The 16,281-nt window shown below is 48.0% G+C and overlaps 7 protein-coding genes across 7 annotated transcripts; 3 read left to right on the top strand and 4 right to left on the bottom strand.

The window, feature by feature from the left end:
* Window positions 1–122: 122 nt before the first annotated feature.
* Window positions 123–1,121, top strand: PGRI_035060 (Trichodiene synthase; the record flags this gene model as incomplete). The annotated part of the gene is made up of 1 exon (XM_040791219.1): window positions 123–1,121. One exon carries the CDS (start codon window positions 123–125, stop codon window positions 1,119–1,121), a length of 999 nt encoding a protein of 332 aa, XP_040645296.1.
* Window positions 1,122–2,108: 987 nt separating this feature from the next.
* Window positions 2,109–4,003, top strand: PGRI_035050 (Major facilitator superfamily domain, general substrate transporter; the record flags this gene model as incomplete). Its single annotated transcript, XM_040791218.1, has 3 exons — window positions 2,109–2,329; window positions 2,394–2,681; window positions 2,752–4,003. The coding sequence occupies 3 exons, from the start codon at window positions 2,109–2,111 to the stop codon at window positions 4,001–4,003; spliced, it is 1,761 nt and encodes a 586-aa protein (XP_040645295.1).
* A 397-nt stretch (window positions 4,004–4,400) lies between these two features.
* PGRI_035040 (arylsulfotransferase family protein) lies at window positions 4,401–5,981 on the bottom strand (the record flags this gene model as incomplete). The annotated part of the gene is made up of 2 exons (XM_040791217.1): window positions 4,401–5,084; window positions 5,148–5,981. 2 exons carry the CDS (start codon window positions 5,979–5,981, stop codon window positions 4,401–4,403), a joined length of 1,518 nt encoding a protein of 505 aa, XP_040645294.1.
* A 1,103-nt stretch (window positions 5,982–7,084) lies between these two features.
* On the bottom strand, window positions 7,085–7,832 carry PGRI_035030 (GNAT family N-acetyltransferase; the record flags this gene model as incomplete). Its single annotated transcript, XM_040791216.1, has 2 exons — window positions 7,085–7,386; window positions 7,442–7,832. The coding sequence occupies 2 exons, from the start codon at window positions 7,830–7,832 to the stop codon at window positions 7,085–7,087; spliced, it is 693 nt and encodes a 230-aa protein (XP_040645293.1).
* Window positions 7,833–8,199: 367 nt separating this feature from the next.
* Window positions 8,200–9,610, top strand: PGRI_035020 (FAD-dependent pyridine nucleotide-disulfide oxidoreductase; the record flags this gene model as incomplete). The annotated part of the gene is made up of 4 exons (XM_040791215.1): window positions 8,200–8,395; window positions 8,453–8,803; window positions 8,860–9,522; window positions 9,570–9,610. 4 exons carry the CDS (start codon window positions 8,200–8,202, stop codon window positions 9,608–9,610), a joined length of 1,251 nt encoding a protein of 416 aa, XP_040645292.1.
* Window positions 9,611–9,757: 147 nt separating this feature from the next.
* Window positions 9,758–13,831, bottom strand: PGRI_035010 (ABC transporter ATP-binding protein; the record flags this gene model as incomplete). Its single annotated transcript, XM_040791214.1, has 3 exons — window positions 9,758–12,771; window positions 12,830–13,748; window positions 13,796–13,831. The coding sequence occupies 3 exons, from the start codon at window positions 13,829–13,831 to the stop codon at window positions 9,758–9,760; spliced, it is 3,969 nt and encodes a 1,322-aa protein (XP_040645291.1).
* A 681-nt stretch (window positions 13,832–14,512) lies between these two features.
* Window positions 14,513–15,894, bottom strand: PGRI_035000 (GNAT family N-acetyltransferase; the record flags this gene model as incomplete). Its single annotated transcript, XM_040791213.1, has 2 exons — window positions 14,513–14,875; window positions 14,929–15,894. 2 exons carry the CDS (start codon window positions 15,892–15,894, stop codon window positions 14,513–14,515), a joined length of 1,329 nt encoding a protein of 442 aa, XP_040645290.1.
* Window positions 15,895–16,281: the final 387 nt, after the last annotated feature.

Raw genomic sequence — 16,281 nt, 5'->3', positions numbered from 1 at the left:
TAATGTTGCAATGAGTTACCTAAGTCCATTACCTTCCTTGTGCGACTATATATATATCCATCTTATTTTTATCTATTCTTCTTGTTACACTTCTCTTTGCCATACTTCTTCCATTTACCAAGATGGCCATTGCCGTTAGTACTAAGCTTAAGGCAGAGATCTCCGGAATTATCCAGGCATTTCTGTTGGATATTGGTTATGAATTTCCTCCCTTGAAACAATCTTCCGCAGTTGAAGACGAAGTGAAGCTACACTTCAAACATGACGGCTTTTCAGATGAATTCATTTCGAAGATCGAGCCACAGATCAAGCCCGGCGTCTCAATAGCAACGACGACCTTCCAAACAACCCCCTTCGATATACAATGCACAGTGGCAATATTCACTACATATTCCCTCATCATTGATGATTTTGCCCACGACCCCGAGTTCAAGCGCCACCTAAAGCAATTCAACACTCGTCTCTTAACCCGCCAGCCTCAAGGAACCCCAATTCTCGAGAGCATGGCAGAGTTCCTGAGCTCCTTCCATTCTATCTTCGGCCAATTTGGCGGCGACATGATCATCAAGGACTCACTGCAGTTTATCAGTGCATGTTACCTAGAAGCCGAGAGCGCGAATCTTCAATTCCCCATAGAAGCGCATCTATTCCCCAGTTACTTTCGTCTGAAAGTCGGCGTAGCCGAAGCCTACTCCTATATGTTATTTCCAACCTCACAATTCTCCGAAGCTGAGCGGCTCCAATACTATCTGCCGCTGATACCATATTTGACGTGGGGGTTCAATTGGATAAATGACATTATGTCGTTTTACAAAGAAGTCGGCGAGACGGATAACTTTAATTTCGTTGCGAACGAGGCTAGGTGTAAAGGGTTGACTCAGATCGAGCTTTTGAGGAAGCTTTGTGATGATACGAGTGATGTTATCCGGACTTTGCGTACGCTTGGGAAGGTCCATCTTGAACTATCGGGGGTTGTGGAGGCTTTTGTTTCTGGTTATGTTACTTATCACTTGACACAGGTGCGGTATCGAATGGGGGATTTAGGTCTGACCTGTGTTTCTGATGCGAGGGAATGGTCTAAATGTTTGGCTGAGAGTAGAGAACAAGCACTACAAGGGTGAGTAGCTCTTACTAAAGTTCTCGGGGAGCATGAACTAGTGAAATGTTCATCACACATAGGGCATGAACTCCAATTCTACTGTGGAAGAAGAACAGAAAGTTGTCATAATCTATGGTTTTAGTGAGAGTGGGACACACTCGTGGGATTGAATCAACAAGTTCCCAAAGGAAATAATGGTTAGCCCATGGAGCACTACTCTCAGGCAGCAAGTTTGGGCCTATTGCTAAAGTATCCCTAGACCGAGTTCAACTGGGACATGGAATTGCTTATATCATATTGATATATCCTAAGACCCTTGAGTGGTGTTTCTTTTCCTCAGTGTTGAGATGTTGAGAGTTGCCGAGCCAGGGTGGGATAGAAAAGGGAAACAATTATCCGGCAAACAAATTCTTTACCTTGATTGTACTTTCAAAGCGCAACACGCGGACTCATTTAATGCGCGAAAACAAAAATACATAGTACCGCGGGAAACGCTGTAAAGCTCAAATACACGTAATTTTGAAGCTTAAATTTTACGGTACGAATCCACAACTTGAAAAATACCACTAGGACCATAAACATCTCAACAGAGATAGCAAAGAAAGTGTTACCATCAGGGTCCTTGGGCCCAGATCTTCTAGAATCGGAAAAAACCAAAGAAAATCCTTCTTGGAATGAGCTGATCGAAATCTTCCGGCATCAGAACACTTGAGCCTGAGCATACGATTTGGACCAGGCCACTGGGAATGACTATGGATCTTCTAAAATCGCTTTGGTACGCCAAGGGGGCCGGCCCCAACTAATCTAACTGGCGGAAACGGAAATTATTATAACTTACAAGTGACATTTTTGGACCTTTTTTGGCCAATTCAACATACTCATTGGCTACGCAGAGTCTGCTATGTTAGCGATATCGGCTAATATATACCCGGCAGACCAAGACATATATATACCCCACTGATAGCCGACTTTAGCCAAGTTCGTAGTATTCAAACTAGTGTCTCTTGCCATGGCATCGGCAGAAAAGGATATAGCTCGCGATATGGGCTCTGACATACCCTATCCTTCTGAGAAAGAGCCAGAGACAGCTCACACTCCGAAAGATGTCGCTGACGCTCCTGAAAATTCGGATCATGATTCCCTCGATCAAGAGGCTCAAGCTGGTGTGAAGGGAGTGCAGGCCGCGGCAGCCGTGTGGTCCAAGTCTCATTTGATCCTGGCATATGCGATGTGAGAATCTCTCCATGATCCAACATTTATACTTATTCAAACCACTGACTTTTATCATGTGAAGTATTTGGTTTATCTATTTTGTTACATCAATTCAGGAGGTCGTCATCCGTTCTCTAAACCCCTACGTCACTAGTGCTTTCATGCTCCATTCTTTGACAGCTGCCACGAGTATCATGGCCAATATCATTGGTGGCCTGAGCAAAATTCCCTTGGCAAAGATATTGGATTCATGGGGTCGGCCTCAGGGTATGAGTTTGATGTTGTTCATCTGGGTTGTGGGATTCATCATGATGGCGGCTTGCAACAACGTTCAGACATACGCAGCTGCGCAAGTTTTCTCTTCCGTCGGGTATGATATCCATATTGAGATTTTCCAATATTTTTTTTCCACAAACTCGACTAATTTGCGACAAATCTAGATCCCAAGGCGTCAGCTATTGTTTGACAGTTTTCATTTCCGATACCTCAGCATTGAAAAATCGAGCTCTCATGTTGTCCTTTGCGACCTCGCCATACATTATCACAACCTGGATTGGAGGACCAATCTCTCAGAGTGTCCTCGAAGGACCCGGCTGGCGATGGGGATTCGGAATATTCACAATTTTCGTTCCGCTCGTGGTGGCTCCTCTGTGTATCCTGTTCTTCTGGAATCAGAGAAAGGCCAAGAAGATGGGTTTGCTCGCGCCCAGCCGTGGTCCGCTCACATTGTCTACAGTCAAGCAATACTGTATAGACGTTGACTTGATCGGAATCATTCTTCTGGCTGGCGGAATGGCCTTGTTCCTTCTTCCATTTAGTCTCTGGTCATACCAAAAGGACCTATGGCGCTCCGCGATGATTATCTGCATGATCATTTTTGGAGGAATTTTGCTCATCGTATTCGCTATCTACGAGAGATTCTGGGCCCCAGTGACCTTCATCCCATTCAACCTGCTGATGGACCGAACCGTTTTCTTCGGCGGATTGATGTTCATCTTTGAATTTATGAACTCGATGATCTGGGGTAGTTACTTCTCATCAATGCTCCAGGTCGTCTGGGGTCTGGACGTCACAGAAGCCAGCTATGTTTCAGCCATTTACAGAGTCGGATCCTGCCTCTTCTGTCTCCTCGTCGGTTTCCTGATCCGCTGGACTGGTCGCTTTAAATGGCTGGCCGTTTACTTCTCTTTCCCTCTCATGATCCTAGGTGTTGGTCTCATGATCAAATTCCGCCAGCCCGATGCTGGTATTGGGTACATTTGCATGACTCAAATCTTCGTTGCCTTTGCTGGTGGAACCACTGTCATCTGTGGCGAGCTTGCTATGATGGCGCCTTCAGACCACCAGCACATCGCTGTTATCCTTGCTATGTTGAATCTGTTTGGTAGCATTGGCAGTGCCATTGGTTCAACTGTGTCTGCCGCTATCTGGACTAGTGAATTCCCAAAGGCGCTGGCCAAGTACGTGCCGGCGGAGGTGAATGTGGCAAAGGTTTATTCGGATATTACGGCCCAGCTGTCGTATGAATGGGGAAGCCCGGCCCGGAATGCTATTGCTCGTGCTTATGGAGATGCGCAGCAATACATGCTGATTACCAGTGTCTGTATGCTGGTTGTTGCTTGGGGATGTTCTGCGATGTGGAGAGATATTAAGATAAAGGATCTTAAGCAGGTCAAGGGTCGTGTGATTTAAGTTGATGCGCTGTGATATAAAATTGAAAAGCTGTAGATGAAGTGTGTGGGGATTAGATTGAAGTTAATGGAAGCCAATAATGATGTTGTTGTAATTATCTGTCATACGATCAATATTTCTCATGTAGCCATCGAGGAATATATCATTCGTCTTTTTTTAAGAATTTATTCACCCAAAACAGTGGTCCAAGGGCTAGGAGACGACTGTATGCTCGAGTAGGGGCTTCAGTCAGTAGAAAATTGGATGTAACCAAGGCTTGACCATTGACTATACAGAAGATCTTACTGTCTTGTAGAAAAACAAAAAGGCATTCTAGTAAAATATTAGAATTCAAATTCTGTCCTCGTCTCTATGTATGCTAACCAAAGTCACAAGATATTGCAATCATACACGGTACCTAACACCCACTCTTCACGGGGATAATTTCGGAAACGCCTTTCTGGATCCCAAGGCCGTGAGCTTCTACTTGAACATACCTAAGACTTTCTCTGATGCTCGCCACAGTCTCAAATCCTGTCTTCCGTAACACTGCAACTGGCTTCAGGTCTGAGCGACTAGCGCCCCCAAAGACCTTCCACTGCTTATGCTCAGTGGCCCCATTCCAACTCATGTAGACATTGGTCTTGTTTCTTCCCTGCTCAATGCAGGAGAATACTTCGGGGAGAGTTTTGGGGACGCCGACCCAAGGGGAGCGATAGGATCGGTAACTTGAGATGACACCGTCGAATCCAAACTGAGCAGTCATGACACAAGTTCCATTGGCATTGTACTCCTTGATCTTGGGATTCGACCCGTAACCCATCAATTTGTGCTCTCTAGGCAGCATTTGTGTGTTTCCTTGAGAAGTCGAAAAGATCTCGTCCCGTGGATCGTGGAGAGTTTGGACAAGGGAGACCTCGCGAGTGGCTAGATTGACGTTCATCAATAATCCTTCAGTGTGATCTGTCCCGTTTTGGACGTCAGAATTAGCGTTGTCAAAAATGCTAAGGGTGAATGCATCCTCGGTCTCGTAGTGGATTCGGGCGTCGTGTTGGTAACTGAATTTGATTCCGTTAAGTGCAAAGTCGCCCCCGGTTTGACCCTATTGCATATTATTAGTATACCGGGATATGCACGTGATGCAATTGAAGAAGTTTGGATTTACCTGAAGCGTCCAGTCAACCGAGCCATCCTTCGCAATCTTGAACAGCGAACAGTAGTAACGAGATGAAATGATGTACGTTCCATCTTGAAACTTGTCCACTGAGTTAATGTGAAAGTAGCCGTAGGGAGAGCTGCTGTTGTGTCCCCAGTCCCGAATAGGGTAGAACGGTTGCACATTTTCCAAAGGAATCTGATCAATGTGATCCAGAGCACTCCAGCGGAAAAGTATCTCGTTGGTCTTAACGTCGATCTCATAGAAGAGCGAGTCAGCAATCCAGCCATTCTTGGGGCCACCCACAGAACTGAGATCAGCCTGGGTGACATTGTACCCGGTGACAAGCATTGTCCCATCGGATGTCATTGTGTTCTCGTGCATGTCAATCCAAGATACAAAAGAGGAGCTGTCAATGCTGCCTAATGCCTTGTAATTGTCGTTCGTCACGGAGACATTGTAGATACTTTGATAGGATTCATCCAAGACTTGGATAATACCGTATCCCCAACCAAAGGGCTCCGGGACTCCAAGGCCATTGAAGTAGGTTAGCACAGGCTTGCCGTCCAGCTTCTGTACGCGGAAACCCTTCAGATCACCGGGCGGGCTCTGCCAGACAAGCTCGTTGCTGTCCGACATGATGAACACGCTGTATTGATGTGCGTCCCATGATTGATCGAAGAAGAGGTATCCAGGGCTGGTAAGGCCGGACTTTGAGATTTTGAGACTTGGAGGCTCGTGAGGGCTGGACTTGAACGTTTGCCAGGGCCAAGTGGTGTTTTTAGCTGCAACAAGGGTAGCTTGTAGCCCGCAGAGGGCGGCAAAGGCGTAATTAAGACGCATGGCGGGATTGGGTTAGCCTTCCTGCGGTTTCAGTGGATGTCTCAAACTCAAATATATGAACAAAATGTGTTCGCAGTTTCCCGCGACCAGCCGATGTCGGCTATCCATTTTACCGCCTGATATGAGTGATTTAATGTTTGATTAAAGTTATTGGGATCGCCCGGAACAATGAAAAATTTTCTGGTTCTCAGGTAGGTTCGAGGGTATACAGACCTGGCGTTCATAATGTGGGCCATCTGATAATTTTTCGATCAGATAAGATCAGCGGCCCCGCTTTGTATTTCAATACGGTACTAGCGTGATGGTATTCTATATAGTACGTGATACAAGTAATTGCTGGTATTACTTACATTGGAAAAGTCAATTTAATCTTGAGACCTTCCCAAGGTCGAGGGACGGATCGGCACTTGCCGAGTTGGTTTCATTCCTCCATGACCGCCACTTCCATCTCAATGTGGAGTTGGCTTATAATACGGAATACAACATACTGTGTACGGAGTACTTCGTACGACCTAATACCATGCCTTCGAAGTTTGGAACTGACTGTCCCTTGTTATCTCCACAGTAAAACCCCAACCCACATGGATACACTCGAAAACCGCATCTTCGTGCTGTTTACTCAATCAATGGGATAATTTTCTACCGATGAGTCACCGGGAATGGTGGGGGCATGTACCCCTGTTGTCATTCTCGGCTCAGTTATCAGATTGAGAAAGGTTTTCACGGATCAAATGAATGCCCCAGTTGGTATCGTCGTTCACTCATACGCCAAGTCTTGGCCCCAACTCTCTGACCGCTTGGGCCTCTGGGTAAAATTTGGACTCGTTGCCAAGTCTGTTGAAAACTTATGACCAGTTCCATCATCTACTGGCTTATCTGATTGCTTAGGTTACCGGGATTGAACGGAGTTCTCGCTCGTTCGAGCTTAGATTTCGGGGCATATTTCACGTGTCGCACGGACTATAGACGTATGTTGTAAATGCAGTTCAACATTCTAGGCACATGAGTAGCTAGCTTACTTGGCGACGAAAAGCAAAAATTTGGGATATCATAAAAGCATCTAGACATTTGAAGGCCTAAATAAAATTACCTAAATACCTAGTTTACACAGATGAACTTTTGTCCGCCGCCCATTCCTCGAATGTTGTGTTTCCTGCAGCTGTGGGCATTTTCACCATGAGTGGTGCTCGAACTTCTTTGTCCGACCTGGTAATCTCAGGCTTAAACAGAACGTCCTCGGAGAGAGTCTGGAAGCCAAGCTTCTGGTACAATGGGACTCCCTCCACTGTTGACTCAAGGTAAACCGGCAAATTCAGCTGCTCTGCTACATTCATTCCCCATTGCATAAGCTGTGCTCCGATACCTTTACCCTGGTAGTCTGGATGCACTGCAACTGTGTGACAGTCTATCGCCGGGTTAATATACGGCCATTATCAATATAAGGATCAGTAGCCACTTACACACGTGCCTCTTGGGCCCAATCCACTTCTCCCTCTTTTCCCAAAGCTGTTCCAAAAAGCCCTCGGCACGCGCTCGATTTTCACCCTCTAACCATCCAATCCAGGGCTTCTGACGCTCTTCGTCGGACCTTCCCCGCCAGTAGACTTGCCATGTTGCCATACCGGCGATTTTACTAGTGTCGGTGTCAATGCACTGGAAGGTGTGCTCCATGCTCAACCCTTTCCAGTATCCAAGAGTTCCTTCGGTGTGAACTTTGCGGAAAGCCTCATCGTTGAGATCGGTTCCTGGGTAGATGAGGTCCAGGATCAATTGGCCTTTGAAAGCCGCAAACCAGACATCGTAGATGGCTCGGATATCGGGGAGAGTGGCGGGGACAACAACGAAGCCCATATTGAATATAAAAGAGGATGTATATTCACTATTGAGGAATAGTTCCGAAAGAGTTGAAGAAAATACGTAGCGTGCAGTGTATGGTATGAATTGCACCTGTATTCAACCCTTGGCGCCAAGTCTTCCGAGGTCGGATCTGATAAGACAAAGTTGCATGCAACCCTGGAAAGTCAAAATTACACACATACGTAATTGGGACCGTAATTCCTCCGGGGCCGGGTATTGGGATGTTTGACCTGGTTATGGTGATTTGATTCAAAGTTAGTTGTTCGGATTGCCAATTTGCCGACTCCTGACTTGGTTTCTTTTTTTCTCATCTCAACAACTCCTTTGTTATTACCAAAAGTCCACTGTACCGATCGCCGCCATGCCTAGTCTCGAAGAGCAGCCCCCTTTCAAGGTTCTCATTATCGGAGGGTCTTATTCTGGGTTGGCCGCAACTCTGAACCTTGTTGACCTGTGTCATGGCCGGAAATGTCGATTCAATCTGGACGAGAACGAACAGGGCCCAGGAAACACGATTCCTGTGCAAGTAACTATCGTGGATGAGCGCGACGGTTTTTGTATGCGATATCCTGATGTAATATTTGGAAGCATGTCACTAACTCTACGTATTTTAGACCACCTAATCGGACTGCCTTTAGCCATAGCCTCCAACCCCGATGCTAGCACATTTTGGAAAAAGTTTGATGATATTACCGCTCTCCAGTCCCCGGATATCAACCACATCCAAGGGCGAGTGGACTCGATAGACTGCAAGTCCCGAATTGCGCGGATCCTTCAAAATACTGCGAATGATGGGCACCGGATTATCGAAGAGACATACGACTACATGATTGCGTGCTCGGGCTTGCGAAGAGAGTGGCCTAGTGCGCCCAAGTCTTTGACTCGGGAGGCATATATTGCCGAAACTGCAGACTCTGTGCGGACTATTGAGAAAGCCGCGGAAGGTGTGGTTGTTATTGGAGGCGGTAAGTGACATGGTCTTCTTCCATTTGAGCTACACCAATTGATTGGTTCATCGCAGGTGCTGTCGGTATCGAGATCGCCGCCGAGATGAAGATGCTCCGACCTCAGACAAAGGTGACACTCGTTCACTCCCGACAACAGCTGCTCTCCTCCGAAGATCTCCCGGATGAGTTTAAAGACAAGACTCTTGAAATACTGAGAGAGTCTAAGGTCGAAGTTGTGTTAGGAGCACGCGTCCAGGACACGGTGCTTGATAGCGACTCGTCTCCGGCGAAGTACACGCTCAAACTTTCTGACGGTCGAGAGCTTATTGCGGACCATGTGATCAACGCAGTGTCACGATTTGCACCAACTTCCTCATACCTTCCTAAGTCTGCGTGTGACGCCGAGGGATATGTCCGTATCACGCCCAATCTTCAGTTTTCAGCAGATGTGCCCAATAAGGAGTGTCACTATGCTGCCGGCGATATTGCCTCATGGTCAGGTATCAAGCGTGGCGGAGCAGCGATGCACCAGGCGCACTTCGCAGCTTTCAATATCCACCAGCAGATGTTAGCGAGGCGGTACAATACAGAACCCAAGTTCGTCGAGCTAGTTGAGGTAGCCCCAATGATGGCTTTGGCTCTTGGACGTACGGCTGTGGGCTACTTTCCAGCCATGGGGCTATCCTCCGGTGACGAGATCCGTGATATGTTTTTCAATGATGACCTAGGATATCAAAGTAAGTTCACGAGATTCCAACTAGATTGCTTGAGCTAACAATAGTAGTTTGCTGGAAATGGATGCGCTTGGGAGAAGTAACGGAGTAAATGTGCGTTGATAGAAATGTTAGGAAAGGCAAATATATATAGTAAGCTATAAGTCAATTGTAAATGAATGAGATTAAACAGTATAGATCTATATTGACAGAAGAACCCCCAAAAACAGCTATCTACTTTTTTTGTATTCAAGAACGCTTACCCATCCACTGTCTGGTTCAAGGCACTGACCCTATAAGTCTCACTCCGCTCGACCAGCTGGTCATGAGTGCCTTGCTCAACACAACGACCATCCTCAATCAAGAAAATGACATCCGCCTTACGGATCGTGTACAAACGGTGCGCAATGGCTATCACCGTCATGTTTTTGGCTGCCTTCTCCAACCCATCCTGAAGCAATCGCTCAGACTCTGCATCCAAAGCACTGGTCGACTCGTCCAGGAGCAACAACTTTGGCTTTCGGATCAGCGCCCGTGCAATGGCCAGTCGCTGCTTCTGTCCTCCAGACAGACGATCACCGTTTGGCCCGCAGTGTGTATCGTATCCGTCGGGAAGCTGCGCAATGACGTCGTGGATATTGGCCAGTTTACATGCTTCTTCCAACTCCTCTTGCGTAACCTCATGGCCAGGTCGTGCGCCAAGAGCAAGATTGAAGCGAATAGTTCCTTCAAACAAAACACTTTGCTGTGGCACATATGCAATTGAGTCACGGAAGGAAATGTCACCATAGGCAACGTCTCGGCCGTCAACATGGATGGTGCCAGATTCGGGCGAGTAAAGGCGCTCGACAAGTGCAATGATGGTGGATTTCCCAGCACCACTAGGTCCGACCAAAGCAGCAAATTGACCAGGCTTGATGTCCAGATCCAAACCATGAAGTACACGAGTGTCTGGTCGAGCAGGATACGCAAAATGGACCTGCTTGAGGGAGACGCTGATGCCATTGCGAGTATCATCGATCTTCTCGCGGGTGGTTGCCGTGGATTCGACGTCGCTGGTAGATTGTAGAAGCTTGCTAGACGGAGTGTGTACAGGGGCTGACAATTTCTTCGTGGTTCCCAGGTCTAGCAGATTTAACAATCGGCGGGTGGCCTGGAAGGCACGCGAGACATCGGGGGCCAGGGCAAACATCTGTCCCCACAGCTGTGAGCTGACAAGCAGCGCTAGCTGGACAATAAAGAACTGTGTCTGAGAATAATGTCCTGCGATAATGTTTTTCGCTCCCCACCAATATGCCAGGCCATATAGGAAGTTGCTAAGACCATATCCGATGGCAAGCCAGATATTGGCCCAGGCACTTTGGCGAGTTATTTCCTTCATGGGTGCTGCTAATGAACGACGGTATGTTCCCATAATCTCGTCTTCCACAGAGAGAGACATGACGGTCTTGATCGAGTTAACAGCCTCCACTGTGATCCCGACCGACCGCGCAAAAGCCTCCAAGTGGCGCTCTTCAAACTGCGCCAACGAGGTAACTCGCATCCATCCAGCAGCCAGTAGTAAAGGTACCACGGCAAGGCAGACAAGGGCGATACGCCACGCGATGATGTGTGACATGATGATGGCAGCGAATAAGTTGATGAGGATAGATAAAATTGTGCACACAACAGAGCCAGTTAGTCCCGCAAGAGCATTGCTGTCCTTGGTAATCAAGGAAAGCAGCAATGATGGGTTGCGGTCATTGGATTCGTGCCATTGGAGATCCTGCTCGAGGATGGATCGCAGGGACAGAACTCGCACTTTGTAGATCACATTCTCTGCCATCCAACCAAAGAGAGACCAGCTGATTAGATTTGCAAAGAATTCAATAATAGCGAGGACGAAGAACATGAGACCGTAAAACTTTCCGGCATCGCGGATAGTCTGAGGTTCCTCACAGCCACTCAGCTTAGCCACGACATTACCAAAGATCACTGCCGAAGCACAATATGTGCCGCCAATAACAACGGCACCCGCAACAGCGAGGACCAGGACAAATGCATACGGTCGGAACATAGAGCCCAAGGAGCTGGCTGTTGAGGAAAAGGACCTGTGGGAATCGACAACACCGCCAGTTTCTTTGCACTTGGAGTCTTGGGCAGCAGGAGCATCGGCCGTCTCATCTTTGTCATGGACATCATCGGCCACGGAAAGACAAGGTTCGACCTTCTCTGTTATCTGATTCACAGGTGACACCGATCGAGTGGAAGTTCCCTCTTGGGTACTCTCGACATTGAGGTTTTGCAGACGAACCAGCTCTGCGTAGGCACCATTGGCTGCCAGTAACTCTGCATGAGGGCCTTGCTCAACAAGCTTCCCTTGTCTCATGACGATGATGTTATGCGCATTTTTAATGGTAGACAGGCGATGGGCAATTGTAATAACAGTTCGACCCACGGCCACACTCTCCAAGGCTCTTTGGATGCGCATTTCTGTCGCCGAGTCCAAAGAAGCTGTAGCCTCGTCAAGAATGAGAATCCGGGGGTCTTTCACCAATGCCCGGGCTAAAGATATACGTTGCTTCTGTCCGCCACTGATCAGATTTCCGCTGGAACCAACTGAAGTACCATATCCTTCTTGGAGCTTCTCAATAAACCCGTTGGCATCGGCCAGTTTTGCGGCACCTTCAACCAAGTCCACCACCTCTCGTGCATGATCACCATGCTCCAGAGCAGCAGACACAAGGGCTTGACCGTCTCTCACAGCGGCAGAAATTTCAACCAGTGCAGTGCCAGTCAGGATTGGTTGGAGATGAGTGTGTGCAGGAGAATTGATCAGACCTAAGGCAATGTTCTCGAAGATTGAGCGATCGAGAAGACAAGGCTCTTGTTGGACAAGACTGATATGACTCCTCAATGCACGCACGTTGAGGTCCTTGACATCATGTCCGTCCAGCATAACAGTTCCTTCTGTCGCGTCGTAGAATCTTGCTGCTAAGCCGGCGACAGTAGACTTTCCACTCCCAGACAGGCCGACAATGGCAGTTTGTTGACCGGCTGGACACGAAAGCGACAAATTTTGGAGCACTGGCTTATCTGGACGAGAAGGAAAACGGAATGAAACATCACGCAACTCCACGTGGCCCTTTACCTCCGATAAGACGAGCCCAACATCCTTTGCAGTGCCATCGATTGTGGATTTATGCTCTATATCAGCCTTTAGTTTTGTGAAGGCAACCGAAGCGGCGTCGAAGCTTTGGATAAACGGTGCCACTGTGCTGAGGATCAAAGATGCTGAGAGATAGACATATTAGCGAGAGAACAAATCAAAAGAATGAATGTGGGTTCTTACCATCCACTAGAATAAAGATCACAGTGTATGTTGCCCCGACTGTCATGCCGCCAGCATTGGACTCTACCGAATTCGCAATTTGCGTAGACCCCTGCCAGAAGGCCAATGCATTGGCCGAGAAAGCAATAAAGTAAAGCAAGCCGGCCTGAGTGGCCGTGGCAATTGACTTGCGAATTCCGGCAATTCTGGACGGGTTCAAAAACTCGACAAACTTCTCCTCGAGCCGCGCGTTGGCCGAGAAAGCATGAACCACCATTGTGTTGGAGAATGCCTCTAGTGCCACCGAAGATGCCTTGGTCATGCTATCCAGCGCGCGACCGAAATACTTTTGCACAAAATACCCTCCCAGTAGAGACATGATCAAATAAGCAGGAGTCAAGGAGACCAACATCCCAGCCAGCTTGGGATCCTTAATGAAAGCCACGACGTACGCGGTGACAAAGAAGGCAAGACTGTTGATCACGATGCCGACCTTTTCGGATGTTCCTTGTTGCACGGTCGTAATGTCACCTGTGATCCTAGAGGACGCCTCGCCAGCCGGGAGGTTGTCGAAGAAGGCCACATCCTGGCGGAGAAGAGCTTTGAAATATTTCTCGCGCAGACGCTGAGCCAGTCTCTCGCCAGTCAGGTTCCAACTAAACACATAGATATATATCAAAAAGAGATAGGCGATGCCGATATAGACAATCATCAATACTTTCTTGTTGATACTATCTTGGTATGAGTCGCCATTGGTGTCATTGGTATTGCAGGTTGTCGAGTTCATCTCATCCACCAATTGACCAAACACAATAGACATGATCGGGAAAGGGATTCCGGAGGCAACTGCGGAGACAAGGCCGAGGACAAGGAGCGCGACATCTGATCTGCTGGGCTCGCCATAGACAAACAGGCGAAAGAAGACGGCCCTTTCCCTCCACTGTCACAAATTAGCTCGAGAACCCAAAACATCCAGGAGTAACATACGCCGCGCTTTGGCGCTGGTGCATCTTCAGCAGCCATGGTCGAAATTATCTCAATAGGCGTAAATAAATGAGAACATTGAAGAAGATCATTCGTTATTTTATCTCAAAGGTAAATGCACTGGCAGAATTCTATAAGCTCCACTTGTCGAATGTTTCGATTACCAAGAATTTACAGTGAAAAGCCGACCTCGGACAATACGTAAGATTGAACCCTTTATCAGATCAACAAGTGAAAAATACGCCAAGAGCCAAGAGTATGTTTTTGCTGTTGTTTCAGTTTTGGTCTTGGGGTTCTTGGGGGTGGGCCGAGAATGCCGTATGCATATGCTCCGACAAAGGACGCTTGAGAAGGTTCAGCAATTTCGGATGATGATCTCAACTGTATTTTCGATTCCGGCCTGATTACCCCTGCACTTTTCACCCCTTCACCCCGAGACTGCTTGATTGGTGCAAATCTTTACTTCTTCGGGTAAGTTGAGCTCAAATACGACTATCAAACTTAAAATAGTGGGTCCACGGCGGTCCCGGACGCTTCCCGAATCTGATTAGATTATGTTGTGTTCTTGCTGTGAAGAAACTTCAAAGTTCACTTGGCACTCCGAGGTTGCTGCGTTGGAAAATCTTCGGACTTATGAGTATACATACCTACACGCCTGAGGTCTTTTTCACAAGCGCATAACATCTAGTTCAATGACATCATATTTCATTCTGTATAACTTCACAACTTCAACGAGCGGAATGGATTGCGATCAAGAGTGTCAGACCCATCAAATCGTAGGGGTGCTACATGGAAAAACTTCTCCCTACTACCAATGATGAGCGCGGACCGTTTATGTGGCAGATCAACTATCTTGGCCATGTTCATGCCGGTGGCGTGGTCATAGGTCAAGGGGGCGAGATTCGAGTATTTTGGCTCTCCAGTCACAAACTCCGTTCGTGGATCATCCAGGAAGATGTAATGCATTAAGCCAGACCACCACACAATTGTGCGGTGGGGACCCCGGAAACGCTCATCGCCGACTAGCGAATGGCGGCCCCTGTCCCAATCACCAGCATCGTAGTACGCACCAAGATGATCCTCCTGTAAGTGAAATCAGCGTTGATCAGATTGCCAGGAAAGAAGTAGAAACCAACCTTTGTCCAGTATATCTCATGATAGGAGAAGAAAGTGTCATTGAACTTGGCCAACACAGCGATCTGGTGCGGATCCTCATGAATTTTGCGCAAGTATTCACGATGTTGGTCCAAAGTACCAGTTTCATTCCACCCCTGAGCCACCCGAGGATCATTTTGCCACTTATTGAATAGCCTCAAGTGTTCATCGTTTGTGTAGTCTAGCGCGTAGACCGAGAAAAACTCGTCCAAGTGTGGAATGTAGCGGCTGTAGATGCGAGAGCCAGGGGCTGGCTTAGGTGGTCGGACGGGATGAAGGGCATGTACTCGGCGCTCGGGGAAGCCAGTGGTGACTGTGTGTTGACGTGGTCGGGAAGGGTAGTTGCTCAATGGCTTACGCATATAGCTGTAGATTCCCGGGTCAGACACCCAAGCTGGACGGGTACCAAAGGGTGAGCCAGCCCCTTGCCAGAAGTTGCTGCGGGAAAAGACCAGCTGTCCGAGATGGCCCGTTGTGATTGGGATGGGCTTTCCTGGCGCAGCAGATGGTTCGGGATGCGCGATAGCCAAGCCCACGCCCTGTAACTCGCGTGCAAGTATCTCGCTCCCATCGCCAGACAGTACCACACGGAATATCTCGAACTCGCTGCGCAGGGTCTCGATGGCATATACCACGTTCCAGATTTGGCCCACTGTGGGCGTCTCCGAGCCTGCCCATGTGATATGGGTAACTGGACTTCTCTGTGCGCGTGCCCAGGGTGAGTTGTTTCCCTCATCCGGTGTGGAAGAAGGATCAGGAGACGCCAGGTCTGTGAACCTCAGCGACGCATGGTCCAACAGTTTCGGGGGTGGTATGCCTTCATCTCTCCGAGGAGATCTCAGCAGCTGAAACTTGCGGATATTCTGCTCGGTTGATACGACGTGCAACTCATAAGTTGTCTTGTAAGGTTCCGGGAGCCGTACCAGGGGCAACGGACTAAAAGACATGACGATGACGATGTTACCAACTCAGAAGAGGAGCATGAGGGAATAAGGAATTAGATATACAATGTCGGCATTGACCACACCTCATCCTCGGTTTACTCCGGCTCGGAGTTTCTCAAGTACAACCTATGCAATGTACAACATAGGGAATTGATCATCCTCATCTATGGCTACTAGGCTGCGCTCCACCGGACAACAGACAATTCACGCAGCTGAGATCTTGGCTGCTACCAAAGGCCATCCTGTATCCCAGTATCGCTGCTTGGCATAGGCCTGTGACAAATGGAGAAAGTCAATTCCAGACCCCCATGCTGGTTGAAACGAGAGTTTACAAGGTTGTTTCCAGATAATCATCAGCGTAATATCGAGCATATCCGATCTCGCACCCGA

This window comes from Penicillium griseofulvum (assembly GCF_001561935.1).
Source record: "Penicillium griseofulvum strain PG3 chromosome Unknown contig_86, whole genome shotgun sequence".
Taxonomy (NCBI): domain Eukaryota; kingdom Fungi; phylum Ascomycota; class Eurotiomycetes; order Eurotiales; family Aspergillaceae; genus Penicillium; species Penicillium griseofulvum.
This window is presented reverse-complemented; position numbering and strand designations above follow the sequence as displayed.